Source organism: Macrosteles quadrilineatus, unplaced genomic scaffold (genome assembly GCF_028750875.1).
Source record: "Macrosteles quadrilineatus isolate MER2022 unplaced genomic scaffold, UCM_ALF_1.0 Scaffold_2__2_contigs__length_208266976, whole genome shotgun sequence".
Lineage (NCBI taxonomy): Eukaryota > Metazoa > Arthropoda > Insecta > Hemiptera > Cicadellidae > Macrosteles > Macrosteles quadrilineatus.
The window spans coordinates 108,847,707-108,862,299 of NW_026542595.1; the positions used below are offsets into that span (position 1 = coordinate 108,847,707).

Here is a 14,593-nt window from a genome sequence, read left to right on the forward strand (position 1 = left end):
AATATTTTCATACCCAAGCTTTTGCATTAAAAAAAAACACGCACAAATACGCATTAGCTACCACAAAAAAACAGCTGTAACAGCACTTTTAATACTTAATACTTTTCATTGAAATGGCGACCATACATAGTAGGTATTTTAAGCCAAGTATGAATGGAGATGAGTGTAGAATGAGTGGCGCGATCTTGTAGTCTTGTTAGTGACTAAGGCCGACATTCCTTAGACACAGCTGTTAATTAATAGCCCAAACAGCTAATGGCAACTAAGGGACCTACAGTTTATAGTGGAATCCGAACCACATTTTTCCTTGGTATATACGAATTGGTCTAATTATCAGGATAGTACTGACAGTGACAGTGTGCTTCAAGCAAGGGCCACGTCCTGGTGTTAAAGGTGGCTGTTGGCGAAGTTTGCAGGAGTTCCTTTCTTCCTGCTCTCTCAACCTAGGGGTGTTAGAATTTAGGGCGTTTGATGGATGAGGGTACTCAGGGTAGGGACATAGACTAACCAACACAGGGGAGTATCTTTTAACCATGGTTGGGGTTTTCTAGGCTTACGGGTGGAACAGATGCTTTAATCTTGTGGTGTTGCATGTTTATTGTTGTTTTCTAGCAGTGCCAAGTTTCAATGTTATAGATTACTTTGAAAAGTGCTTTATTTGATCGTAGTCCCCCGTGGTTTGCATGTGATGAGCTATGGGCCCAAGAGATATTAGGGCCCCTCTCCACCTACCTTGTAGACGAATTTTCCCCTTCCTTGTGCCCCCTAAAACCTAAAACCTGTTGCTCCCTTTATAAAAGTGGCCCTGTCAGCGTCAGCATAGCATGGTACTAAATAAACTAAATAATAGTACGAGTAAGGAGAACAATCAAAATTCAATTTCAACAGATTTATTTACAGATAACTTGTATATACATAATTTTTGAGTATTCCACCTTTACATCGGAAGACTTTGGACAGGTACGTCTTTTTAAGTACATCTCCAAATGGTCCAGCTGTAAGAGAAACCTTTTTTAAAATCTGTATCTAAAAAGTCCAAATTACACTGTGTCTATGATTATACTTTTTTCAGCTCCACAAACCTATCTTTTTCGCAAAAGTCCTTGTATGACTTAACAAACTGCATGTTCAGTTGTGGATGCTTAGTTATCCATTGCTCTATCAGCGTTGGGTGTGATGCGTCAACTTCCAGGAATAAAAGTCCGCCAGGGCGAAGCGTGGTGGAGGCGAGGGTCAGCAGAGATTTGACGACCCGCAGACCGTCTTTCCCAGCTTCTAGAGCTCGAAGGTCCTCATACCTAAACAAATTTAGACGGATTTACTTATATATATTTATTTGTGGCATTACAGCAGCTTGGACTCATCAAGTCTACAAAACTATTCGAAGAGGTCTAATTTGTGCTCGACAAATTATAAATATTTGTTCATTTTGCTTTACAAGTAATCCTAAGGCGGTTTAAGGTAGGCACTTACCTAAAGTATGTTGTCTACAAGACTGACGAATTATTAATATGATGCATTTGCCTTGAATATAAACAAATTGTTAATTTAGGGTTGCTGGTGACAGTGGTTTTACTTTATATTCTGTCCTTGTTTGTAGGGGTCTGACTTAGGGGAGGTACGATTGAGGCATTAGTTCAAAATTCCTCCGTGAACAGCGCTGTAGCAGAGAGCACTTTGACAATGAAGCACTAATCGCTAAATAGTTCTGTTCATAAAATAAAATTATAAATGCATCAAATTCAATTTTATTATTTTTTAATTATAAAATTAAACTATCATAACCTAACTGAACTAACCAAACTTGCTGATAATGAAATAATATAACAAAAGTTAAGTAATAGAAAAAATAATTCTGTTAAAAAAAAACTAGAAATTGCTCAATTAAAATTTTATAATGACTTAATAATAAAATTAAACTGTCATAACCGAACCAAACAAACCAAACTTGCTGATAATGAAAAAATCTTGGACAAAAAGTTACTGCTACCGGCGGGATTCGAACCCGGGACCTTCAACATATCAGTCCGGCACGCTAGCCACTAGACCACTGAGGCCGATGGCTTCAGGTCGTATTGTTACGCTAATGGCGTTAACTCAGCTAATAAGAAGCCCACAGCTGCCATCGTAGCCTCTTCTATACCTCCCCTGAGTAAATACCTTGTTTGTAGGCTGTAAATTGTTGTTTTGGCAGTATCAGCTAAATAGATAATAGAATAGGACTTATGAAACAAAACAACGATTAATTCATAAAAAAAATAAAATAACAAATTTTGTTCATTAACTTAAACTTTACAGGTTTGATGTATAAGGGCATTCCCATTTGTATTTAAGGGGGGGTTTTGTATTTGTAAGGGGGTGTATGTATTTAACAGAAAAAAATGTTTGAGTCCTTTTCAACATTTCATATTTTTACAATAGACTGCTTCAAAGTTGAGAGAAACTGAAAATACATGTTGTTGACATGATGAGAACTACTTGCCTATAACTGTATTGCAAAAACAGCAAGCATTATCAAAATCCACTTTGCATTTTTAAGGGTATTAAGTTATACAATAAATCAATTTCTAAAATTTTATTTTTAATGGATTATGTCCTATAGTCCTCGCCACCCTAACTTGAGGCAGCCCAAGGCCGCAAGCCACATGTCTAGTGCGGCCTTGGGCTGCCTCAAGTTAGGGTGGCGAGGACTATGACTACTATTTTGACCCAGACTTACAGAGCTTGAAAATGGCAATTTTTTCAAATGTTGATACAAACGTAAGCCAAACCATAGGCCCAACAAAATTGATGATTTGCAATTATTCCTCATAAATAAATCTTAAGAAGAAGATTATAATTCCATCCCGACCTGTTCATTCTGTAAATTCATTTGACCTTTGCGTTTGTACCTTTCTTTTAAAAATCACCTTCTGAGCTACTGAGAACTACTAAAAGAACTACTGAGTTTCTTCGCCCAAACAGAGGACAGACAGAAACATTCTTGTCCAGAGCGCTAACTTGTTTTTCTTCAGTCTTTGTTTTCCCTTAGTTACAAGTAAAAATGGCAGACAACTTACAGCTTGATCTCTGGCTCAAGATCCATCAACTGAGCATAAGGTACATACGGAGGGTTGCTTACGATGATGTCCACCGGGTCATCCAAGTCTACAGGTTGGGACAGAGTTCCATCATCTTGCAATTTGCTCTGGACCACCTGAGGAAAACTCATCTTCAACAACAATACTTTTTACAATAAATTATTCAATTATCAATTATCAATCATTAAAGAATCCAGCTAATCCTTTTGGGACCAGGACCATGGTCGGAACAGTGAAAAGATTGTATCGTCAGAGGAGCATATTAAAAGAAAAAAATAATTGTTTAACTGACATGTATGAACCGCGCACTATCAAAAAATAATAATTTTTCTGTGGGCAACGTTTAATATTTTACCCCGATCGCGAGAGACGATGATGATGTTTCCGTGACCGTGGGACCGTTCAATATTTTGACACGATTGCCGTGGATGACGATAAATGTTTTTGTGATTCCAGGGGATAAACAAGATTTGCCGAGATTAAGGGAGATGGTGATGATCTCCACACGACCATGGCAAATAGCATGGAGAATTTAGCACAATAACACTGTCACTGATAGGCAAGACACGTTTGGATTAAGCATAAAGGAGTCGGACTAGTCAAGGTTGGATTAATGGGGTTCTACAATACATAAATATCGTCTCTTGTTCAGGTGATTCCCTGGTTGGGCCGCCAGCCTCTCCACCTTTTTGATATAAGAAGCGTGAAAGAAGAATATTTATAGACTGTCACTATGAGTGGAACTAAGTAATTTTGTATTTTTAAATAAAACTAATATTTTGTCTTGATGTACGACTTCTTCAGAGAGTAAGATAATATGTTAATTTAAGTTCAAAATACCCCCGCCGCAGCAACCCTGCGTACTAAGCAAATTTCAATTTTCTTCGCTGGATTTCTATTAAAACATTCCTTTAAAACTGCCAGAATAACTTCTTTCCATAAACAAGCAAGCTACAACAGTTGATTTATTCTCCATAATTTCAATAAGAATAACATGGGAATTTTAAATTTTATAAATTTTTTATTTATCTCCGTAACCGTTTGGCATACAACAACGCTTCCATATACAAAATTATTTCTTTTTTGAGCTCTACAAAATGGTTCAGAAAGAAATTGTGAAATGTTGTGTTTTTAAGGTAAAAAATAGGGGAAACCAATTTTTACCCCATAAAACCCCGTTTCCATTGTCCAATCATGCAGGTTCGCAAAATCCTTTGAATAAACGTAGGTTTACACGTTTGTACCAAATTTCATCAAAATTGGATCAGTTTTGCTCGAGTTATCGCGCTAAAGACACACATATAAAATATATATATGAATTTGAACGGAGGGTGTTTGTGACCTATGGGGACCTCAAAATGAAAAAGTAAATTGGTCCCGGGTCTAAGTCTTACCATGAGACCTACGGTAATACCTTATTCCCTATAGGGAAATTCGCTGACTGGAGTGACCAAGGAAGCTTTAACTGACATTTCTCTCTGAAGAAGTCCTACAAGGACACTATATCCATGTCATACTTTGTGTTCTTTTACCATCTATCTACAGAATTAAGCCCCTGACTCTAATTTCCACAGGGAAACTAGGTGCTAGGTGAAATCTATTCCTTTTAAAAAAAAAACCCTACTACTGATTCTGATAATTCAATCAAAACCTACAGTTTGAAACAATATTTCTATTACTGAATTGAATGTTTGTGTGAATCGTCTGTGTAAAAAATCACTCTAATCAGGAATGTGTACAAACTATTCCTTACCTTTAAATTATCTGCCAAATTGTTTTGTTCTGCATTTTTCTTTGTTAACTCACAAGCCAACTTGCTCTGGTCTACTGCTGTTACACGAGTCTGTAAAAACTAGAAATTAATTATATTAAAATAAAATACCTAATATGACTTAAATAATTTTTTTATTTCTTTGAAGCCGCAAAAGATAAATTGTAGAATATTTTGCAGGAAACAATGATCAAATCGAAAGAAAACTAACTTTAATTTATACTGAAATAATGTATCAAATAACTACCGATGTCGCACCAAACCTGCAGACTAGGTGAATTTCCATTCACCTCGTTGGATGTTCACTCAAATATTTCATTAAAATTGTCAGATTTAGTCCCTTTTACAATAACATTAAGATAAATGAGTATTTAGATTTGCTGCTACATGGTAAAAACTGACTGTGTCAATTTCATGCATGACGATGACACTAAAAGAACAGTTTTTAAGTACATTGACACTTTAAGCAAATTTGGAGTTAAATGTCTAACTAATGGTAGTAGCCTCATCTGTTCAACCGGACTTTGCTAAATGTGTCTATTATAATTAACAAATAGGTACCTGAGGAAGAGCTTTCAGCAAGGACAGACATATCGCGCCAGAACCACAGCCAATCTCTAATATGGTGGAGTCTGGCGTCGCCTTCTCCAGAACTAGTTCGACCTGGGAGAAAGATAACATGATCAAAATTGTGCTAATATAACTAACTCTAATTGAGGCATCTTACTAATAAAAAACTATATAGTACAGTCATTTGTTTACATTGATACGAGGGTTGTACATATGTGTATCTCGAGGTCTCCACCGAGCTACTGTCCCAAACGAGCTAGCTCAAATCTCAAACGAGCGTTGTGTTTAAAACTTAATCTACTAAAATTCTAGCCAATTTCCACTGTGCAATGATTATTCTCATCAAAGTAGCCGAAAACGACATTAAGGAAAATCAGGTACCGCCAAGTTAGAACAGCGATCCGTAATTATATTTATGTGGTCTAGGTACTAAACCGCTATTGAAGTTTATCACTAGGGATGGGCTTGACGTGAAGTGGGTAAAGGGTGGAGGAAGTGGTAAACATTTCCAAAAAGTTTAACGCAGTGTGGTCCAGTTGCATTTAATATTCAGTTTCATTTGAGGCAGCAAAGTGAGGAGCTCAGAGCTTCGGAGCCCGAGGTCCCATATTCAAACGCCGCCAATCACCAATGGATTTTATCTATGTGATTTTGTCTCGACCCTCTAGGACTAGCCTGAAGTAATGTGTAAAGCAGTTCCGGGCTAGAACCTTGCATCCTAGGATGTTAAGGTGGTACATAACAAAAAATGTAAAAAGGTGTAGCATAGAGCAGAGGGGCCTAGGTTTTTGGATTTTTATAGAGGATAGCAGGCTTATCTGAATGGGAAAGAGTACAAACTGTCACAGGAAAGACAAAACTTAACAACTATGTACACAAAACATTAGAATATTTCACTGTCACTGACAGCATTTTCATCTAAGGAAGGTTGTAAAGTTTTGTGTTTCCTGTGCCAGTTTGGACTCTTTCCCATTCAGGTACGCCTGCTATCCTCTCTAAAAATCCAAGAAGTGTAAAAGGTTAAAGAAATTGTGCCCTCAGATTTCAGTATGACTGTACAAGGAATTGTTAAAGTGACAGGGAACGGACGAAAATTAAGGACATAGATAAGCCCCTAATCGTCGTGAACATGATAATCAGCGAGCATGGTTTCCTTAACTTAAATGACTGTATAGCCTCGGTAGAAACGGATGAACACCCACTGACGGACCAATTTGTAAATTTATATTGTTTCATGAAAACTCATTTGAGCTCGCTATGCATAACGTTTCTGCATAAACATTTGTCGATTGGCGACAGATGTCAATAGCAGCTGACGCCTTAGACCAGAGAAGTCTAATCACAAAACACAATTTTTACTTGTGTCAAATTTCTTTCTCATCAATTTTAGCTACTGACCATCTCATAGTGGTGGAAACCAACTAGAATAGTAGTGGATGAAGTTAAGAACATAACTGATGTCAGACATGGTCAGGCTTGACCGCAATAGAGACCTTAATCTGCAGACATCTCGCATGGTTTAAAGCTATGTAAATAAGGCTTATTCTACAAAACAATCTTCAGATAGTAGCACTTTTATTCCTGTGTTTTTTTCTTATTTTTGTCACCTTAGTTTTTTTTTTCATAGTTTAATTTTACAATTACTATTGTTTTGAGTAATTTCCATATAAATAGTAAAAAGAAATTATGGGTGGTTCCTCACAGAACAACGTTTAACCAAAACATGAAAATATAAAGTTTACAGTTCCCCCATCTTTATATTTTTTTATGTATTTTTGTTCAGTTACCAACTGTTCAGTCTCTGGTCGAGGGATGAAGACTGGAGGAGTCATCGTCAATCTGAGGTCTCGGAAATCCCACTCTTTGATGATATATTGAACAGGCATCCTACAAACCAATGGGAAATCATTACCATAAAAGTATCTTACCATTTTAACCCAATGTTATAAAAAAATTTAATATTTTTATGTTTCGTGACTTTGGGAATTACCCTGTCTGTTCCTTGGAATTTTCAGCTAAGGATAGTTTACATTTTATATATCAGTACCGGTATTGTAAATGTTAAACTAGGCCTATATCTTTTAAATTTAAAATGCACATTGTTAAATTAAGTAGGAAAATACATAAAATAAAGTAGTGTACCTACCTTGCCAAACGACACTCGCAAAGCTGCTTTATTTTGCATTCTTCTTCTTCAGTAACCTCTCTTTTAAAGTTTAAGTCATATTCATGAGCCTGAAAAAAACTACAAATCAATTAATTATTTATGTACTTCCACACAGAAATCTATTCATTGTACTATTAATTTTTATGATTTTTTGAGAGGATAGCAGGCTTACCTGAATGGGAAAGAGTCCATACTGGCACAGGAAACACAAAACAAAACTTTACACTATATACACAAAACATTAGTATATTCCTGTCAAAGTATTGCACACTGGTAAAAAAGCTGGACCCCGGAGGTTGCATCAAAATGGGATTGAAGGCTGGCTGAGGCAAGTAGTTGAGCATTGACGGGGGTGGGTAAGGTGGGGTAGTAGGTATGGCGGGGGGAGGTCCCAGGGGGGAAAACGTGCCATTGTATACTGGAGTCGGCACGTACCCTGAGGTTGCATCGCAATGGGATTGAAGGCTGGCTGAGGCAAGTAGTTGAGCATTGACGGGGGTGGGTAAGGTGGGGTAGCAGGTATGGCGGGGGAGGTCCAGGGGGGAAAACGTGCCATTGTATACTGGAGTCGGCACGTACCCTGAGGTTGCATCAAAATGTGATTGAAGGCTGGCTGAGGCAAGTAGTTGAGCATTGACGGGGGTGGGTAAGGTGGGGTAGCAGGTATGGCGGGGGGAGGTCCTAGGGGGGAAAACGTGCCATTGTATACTGGAGTCGGCACGTACCCTGAGGTTGCATCGAAATGGGATTGAAGGCTGGCTGAGGCAAGTAGTTGAGCATTGACGGGGGTGGGTAAGGTGGGGTAGCAGGTATGGCGGGGGGAGGTCCCAGGGGGGAAAACGTGCCATTGTATACTGGAGTCGGCACGTACCCTGAGGTTGCATCAAAATGGGAGGGAAGGCTGGCTGAGGCATGTAGGTCCAGTGCATTGGCATATTGTGAATAAGGCATAGCAGCAGGAGTGGTAGGGGGAGGTCCCGGGGGGGAAAACGTGCCATTGTATACTGGAGTGGGCAAGTAACCTGAGGTTGCATCAAAATGGGAGGGAAGGCTGGCTGAGGCATGTAGGTCCAGTGCATTGGCATATTGTGAATAAGGCATAGCAGCAGGAGTGGTAGGGGGAGGTCCCGGGGGGGAAAACGTGCCATTGTATACTGTTGAGGCATGTACGTCTAGTGCATTGGCATATTGGGAATAAGGCGTAGCAGCAGGAGTGGTAGGGGGAGGTCCTCGATGCAACCTCAGGGTACGTGCCCACTCCAGTATACAATGGCACGTTTTCCCCCCTGGGACCTCCCCCCGCCATACCTGCTACCCCACCTAACCCACCCCCGTCAATGCTCAACTACTTGCCTCAGCCAGCCTTCAATCACATTTTGATGCAACCTCAGGGTACGTGCCGACTCCAGTATACAATGGCAAGTTTTCCCCCCTGGACCTCCCCCCGCCATACCTGCTACCCCACCTTACCCACCCCCATCAATGCCCAACTACTTGCCTCAGCCAGCCTTCAATCCCATTGCGATGCAACCTCCGGGGTCCAGCTTATTTACCAGTGTGCAATACTTTGACAGGAATATACTAATGTTTTGTGTATATAGTGTAAAGTTTTGTTTTGTGTTTCCTGTGCCAGTTTGGACTCTTTCCCATTCAGGTAAGCCTGCTATCCTCTCAAAAAATCCTAAAATTTCTAGGCCCTTGTGCTCTATGCTCCCCCCTAACTATTGTACTATTAAGTTATTTAACCTATGCCTATATCATTTTCTTATTTAATAAGTGCTATAAGTTACACCTTTGGCGTTTTGGACCGTTTAAGTAAAGAAATAATCCAAACCGTGATCTTCTTGAGATCTGAAATCATTGGTCGGTTGTTAAAAAAAGGATATAAGCTGGTAACCAAATTAAAAATGACTTGGTTGTTTGACTGTATGGACTTATTAGCCAGAAACAGTCCACACCATAGTCCTACATAGTTAAGCTAAATAAAATGTTTTTAAAAAGAGATAGGCCTACCTTCACTATTCAGCTAAATATTGTTATTGCTCAAAATTTTATAAAGTGAAAGTCATCCAAAAATAGCTTAAATCACTGTTGTATCCGCAAGGAGGCGGGGTGTCCAAAATTAGTAATTATTTATTAGTATTTCATATTTGTTAAAATATTTAATTATTGATCGCACTATAACTATCAATCTCAACTGAACTCTCCTGTAAAATGGCGTTTGCCGTGTATGTAATAAATAAATAAATACTCGGGTGTGCAACTAATGGTTCGTTTATTCAGCGGATATAAGCACACTCATTAATACAAGTTAATATCTTAATTGTAACATGTTATTAACATTCTAATATCACAGACAAATTCCCCATTGACTGGACGAAATTAATTTAGAGGACTAATAAATAGTCCAAGGGTCTGGCAATGTAAGTCTCTCAAAAGTCTACCACCACATACCTGCTAGCACCAATACCGGGAGAGCCATGTCCTCCGTTGTTCTGGACTGCTGGAGATCTAAGACGACTCTAACTCTGTGGTTCGCAAGAACCTACCATATCTAACATCAAGAGTAGTGTGGGCTTATGGCGTCAATGCTAGTTTCCAGAATTATCTTAAGCCATCTATGGTTCTGGGATAATGTTGCAAACTCCTAAAAATGTGAAGACTAACTTATTGCTTAACTTTTGGCTGAGCTACCTGCTCCAAGTAGCCTATAAACTGAACCAAAGTGTAAACTAATAAATTAAACCATGTGATTACACAACATTACCTTTTTAAAATTGAGGACATGCTCGATAATGTACTTAGATGATAAGTCAGGTTCTGGTACACCGCTATCATTAAAACATTTTGACCAACGCTGTTGATGGTCAAACACAGTTTTTCCTGTAATATTATTGGTTCCGTGTGAGGGTTTCTCTCGGTGGTCATCTGGTATGTCATCTTTTAAACTCGTCTTGTTACTAGTATTAAAATCCTTTGACGTAGAAAGTCCAACCGAACATTTCCAAGTAAGAACCAATACACTGCACAGATTGTTTTTATTTAACATATTTCTACCTAAACTAATCATATCTGAGTTAGCCTAGTTGGTAATTAGCAGCCCTAGACCTCCAATAAAATTGAAAAAAACTAACCAAATAGGATACCTACTATGAAATACAATTAATTTACTACCTCCTTATTAATAAACCATCAATTTATTAAATAAAATTAATCTTAAATCTATAAGTTAATGTGCATTAATATTCACTGTTAATGCTAGTCCTAGCACAGATTTAAATTAAAAGAGTAGCCTAAACTGGTAAACAAATATTATTGTTTAGTTTATGTTGACACTTTTTTCACTTTATGGCACAGCGAGCAAACATTCTGAATTCAGTATTTGCAGACGACACTTGATAAAAGCGTTCTTCTAATTTCATTTGCGCCAAGCAATTACCCATACATGCAGCTTTTTAATCTCCAAAGTTGGAATTCACTTTTTAATTTTATAAAAATGTATTCTTAATACTGTATTATAATAAATATTTATTACATTAGCAACGAAGGTCAACCCAACTCAATTGGAATATCAAAAGAAGACTAATTTACCTTTTTCTTAAAATCTGTTTTTAAATAAGATCATAGATAAAACCTAAGGGAGTATGTTTTATCTATGATAAAACATACTCCCATAAGATGAATTGGCACGTTTGAGTGCGCAGATATGACGACAAAATGTTGTTTGTTATAAGGTGGATTTTTTTAAATGCGATTTACTCTGCCATTGTAAAACGCGAAGAAATGCAAAAATTAACAGCTAAATGTGTTGTCAATAAAATAATTAATTGTATTATAATCAACGCACTGCTTGTAAAGGGGAACGTATTGAGTTTCTTTCTTGTTTCAAGAGTTTCCAGTTTTAATAAGTTAGTTTAAATTAACTATTTAAGAAAATTTGAAGACCATATTTTGATTACATCATACATTGATTACATCTGGGGATAGTATCAAGGCCCCACTAGAAAAAAGTTTTTCTAGTGGGGCCTTGATAGTATACCTATTGTCCGTTAAATCTATAATAGTAATTATATAGTAGCTGACCCTGGAGTAGGGTCATTCCATTTATTAGTCTTCCCCATTCTAAAGATCCTTTTTCCAGACAATCATAGTAGAAAATCTGACGAGGAGTCCTAAACTAAACCTAATTAATAATACTTGGGGGAATATTTAATTTATACAGAAATTTCGTAATCCGTGTTTTTTTTTAGTTCTTTTGTGTCGTGTGCATTTAATACAATACCATAGACTAATCGATGTATCTTTGTTTTTATCTATAGTAAAGTAATACTCTGCCACATTAAACATGATTAAATTGTTTGGACGTAATAATAATAATCATTAGATTTTGCAATAGTCAATGATTATACATTATGCAACATATTATGATTTACCTCCAGTTTGCTCCAGTCCACACTCAGGTGCAAATGAAAACCATGAAAACATCGATCTGAGTCCCTGTCGCTTGCTGTTTCGCTGTTCTGTTGTTACTGACTGACTACTGCTGCTTTTGGTAGAGGTGTAGTGACGATCTTCATATTTGTTGCCAAGTTATATTTTTATAAATAGTTAGTAAATCGGTTTGTGCGAACCACTGTTAGTAGGAAGTAGTATCATATTTATATCACCTTTTTATTATTTACGTTATACTTTTGTAACAACAACTGAGTAAAAATTTAATGACCTCAAAGGACGAGGATCTTGAATTTGGCAACGGTGAAGGCTCTGGGTAAGGAACTAATTCTCATTCAGTAAATTAAATAAGTAGTATTATATTTTTCTGTTTTACAATTCTAGGTCTAGCACCTTTGCAAGTCACCGGAATATTAATATTTTACAAAGGCCTTGACTTGTTGATTTCAAATCTTTAGTGTGGCAGTAGGCAAGTTTGCTTTGGCAGGTAGACCTCACCATGTCGTTTGTGATTAAAGCCTAAAATGCAAAGCAACATGACCACGGCAACGTTGTATGTAACCAAATTAAGATACAAGTGATGTGCGATACTTAAGTCAATGCCTATCGATACGGCGTATCGATTTGTATCGGGACGGGATGTATCGATAGGCCTACTTGTATTGTATCGTATCTTCGTGTATCGATTTTGGGTAGACTTCCCATGTATCTGTTGACACAAACAACCGAATGAAAATATCGATCGATAACTTATATAGATTATTCGATTGCCTTTATCATTTGGTTAGTTAGGTAAGGTTAACCATAGACAAATAGAATAAATATAGACTGTCAGCTGTGCTGTGGTTTGCAGAAGTTTTGGCGTCCACCGCTAGGTTTGCCGTGTAGTTACGGCGCACACCGCTGCGCATATGGCTCCTGCGCTCGCCGCCTGCAGCGGTGTGCGCCGTAACTACACGGCGAACCCTAGCGGTGGGTCCCGAAACCTTCCTTTGACAGTCTATATTTATTATATTTGTCTATGGGTTAACCTAAACTTATATCCTTACTTGACCTTTTTTAGCACCTTACAGAATAGAAGATTTTAGTTACTTAATTTCAATTTAAAAAAATGTAGCCTGATACTACTTTGTAATGTTTAACTGTTTCAAAAGTTATTCACTCACCCATGCACTCAGCATAGCAACGCTGGTGGCGCTGCCTACGAATTGACAGGCAAAGCTCTCTCAAAACACTTAATGCTTTTTACCATGCGGTTGGCATTTTGGGTTATAGTAGTATGTTTTCTGTGCCTAAGTTTACTTCATGGTCAGATTCATGTTTGGAATTTTATTTTCAAAAGGTGGTTGAAAACTATTGCTTACAAAGTTTCTAACCACGGTTTGCCCAACAGTGGTGGCTCAAGTTCCGTCCTCGCCTGGGAACCAAAGGACAACATGAAGCGGGCTGCTGCCAAGAAGCTCATCGAACGCTACTTCTACCAGCTGACGGATGGTTGTGGGAACAGCACTTGCAACAACGAACACTGTGCTTCAAGTGGAAAGGTATCTTAAAAATGCTATTTTGTAACTAGTCTTAATTAGGCATTCTAATGGTCCCAAGTGTTCCCTTGGACTATAACTTTATATGAAGCATTTGGGTAGCCTATAGGCCTACCATCTTAAAAAAAATAGGCTAAAATTCATATTTAAGTTAACAGATATGTTCATCTTGTAACAAAATCGTCACAAAAAACATAATCTTTCAAATATGTTTGGTAATCTTTAAGAAAAGCTTCATACTCATCACCCAAACCAACTTGCCAAAATTATTTTCAAAACATAAAAAAAATCTAAAATCTAACTGTCCTAACATTTATAAACATTTAGTCAGTTTATAAACTAACCTAACTTCACCGTTTTTCGACTTTATTAGTAATAGTAAACAATAAACATGAAATATTGTTAAGTATGACATATTTAGGATGTCATGGTTATGTTACGTTTAATGTCAGACTGATTAACCGAGAGTCGTACCTACTTGAACTATCCTGTGGCCAAGCTCTCTTTCATTTTTCAATGGTCCTCCGTTAGTTTTTTTTTTTTTTTAACTTCCTCTAAGTAGGCCTACTAAGACAATTGTGGAAGATAGTCATGGTTGTTGTTGTGATTATGGGAAGTTTGAGGATGGATTTGAAACAAGTAAATAATTGCGAGACTTGATTTCAAAGTAAAGGTTCTACAACTTAAAAAACCTAGAATTCCTTGAATTTTATTTTCATGTGTTCCAATAAACAAAAGCTTAACAACTGAAATGTTTTAGGTAAAGGGATTGTCTCCAAACCAAGCGGCTGCTCAAGCGATCCAGCTGTTCCGGGAGGACGCGCGGCTCTGTGAAACGTTACCACCCAAGGTCCCGCGTACCCATGATGCACCATTCCCTCGCACTCACTGCAACGACTGTGTCAAGCCTCATCCATCACCGCACGTCAAGCTGCCTCAGCCTGGTGAGTGAATATTACCTTAGGCCTACTTATTTGTTCCTTAAGTTATATACCTAGATCTAGATACACTA

General features: G+C 37.7%; 2 protein-coding genes across 2 annotated transcripts in view; one reads left to right on the forward strand and one right to left on the reverse strand.

The window, feature by feature from the left end:
* Positions 1 to 874: 874 nt before the first annotated feature.
* On the reverse strand, positions 875 to 12,165 carry LOC128984761 (MTRF1L release factor glutamine methyltransferase). Its single transcript, XM_054404123.1, has 8 exons — positions 12,157 to 12,165; positions 12,022 to 12,108; positions 7,568 to 7,656; positions 7,209 to 7,308; positions 5,413 to 5,514; positions 4,834 to 4,923; positions 3,060 to 3,196; positions 875 to 1,298 (listed from the first exon to the last, which is right to left on the reverse strand). Exons 1-8 carry the CDS (start codon positions 12,163 to 12,165, stop codon positions 1,058 to 1,060), a joined length of 855 nt encoding a protein of 284 aa, XP_054260098.1. The 3' UTR covers positions 875 to 1,057.
* The window catches only part of LOC128985385 (ubiquitin-protein ligase E3A), a 34,232-nt gene continuing 31,753 nt past the window's right edge, over positions 12,115 to 14,593 (forward strand). Inside the window, exons 1-3 of the mRNA XM_054404834.1 lie at positions 12,115 to 12,356; positions 13,434 to 13,584; positions 14,342 to 14,525. Coding sequence (XP_054260809.1) covers positions 12,307 to 12,356; positions 13,434 to 13,584; positions 14,342 to 14,525 — 385 coding nt within the window. The 5' untranslated portion in view covers positions 12,115 to 12,306. The remainder of the gene's footprint in view (positions 12,357 to 13,433; positions 13,585 to 14,341; positions 14,526 to 14,593) is intronic.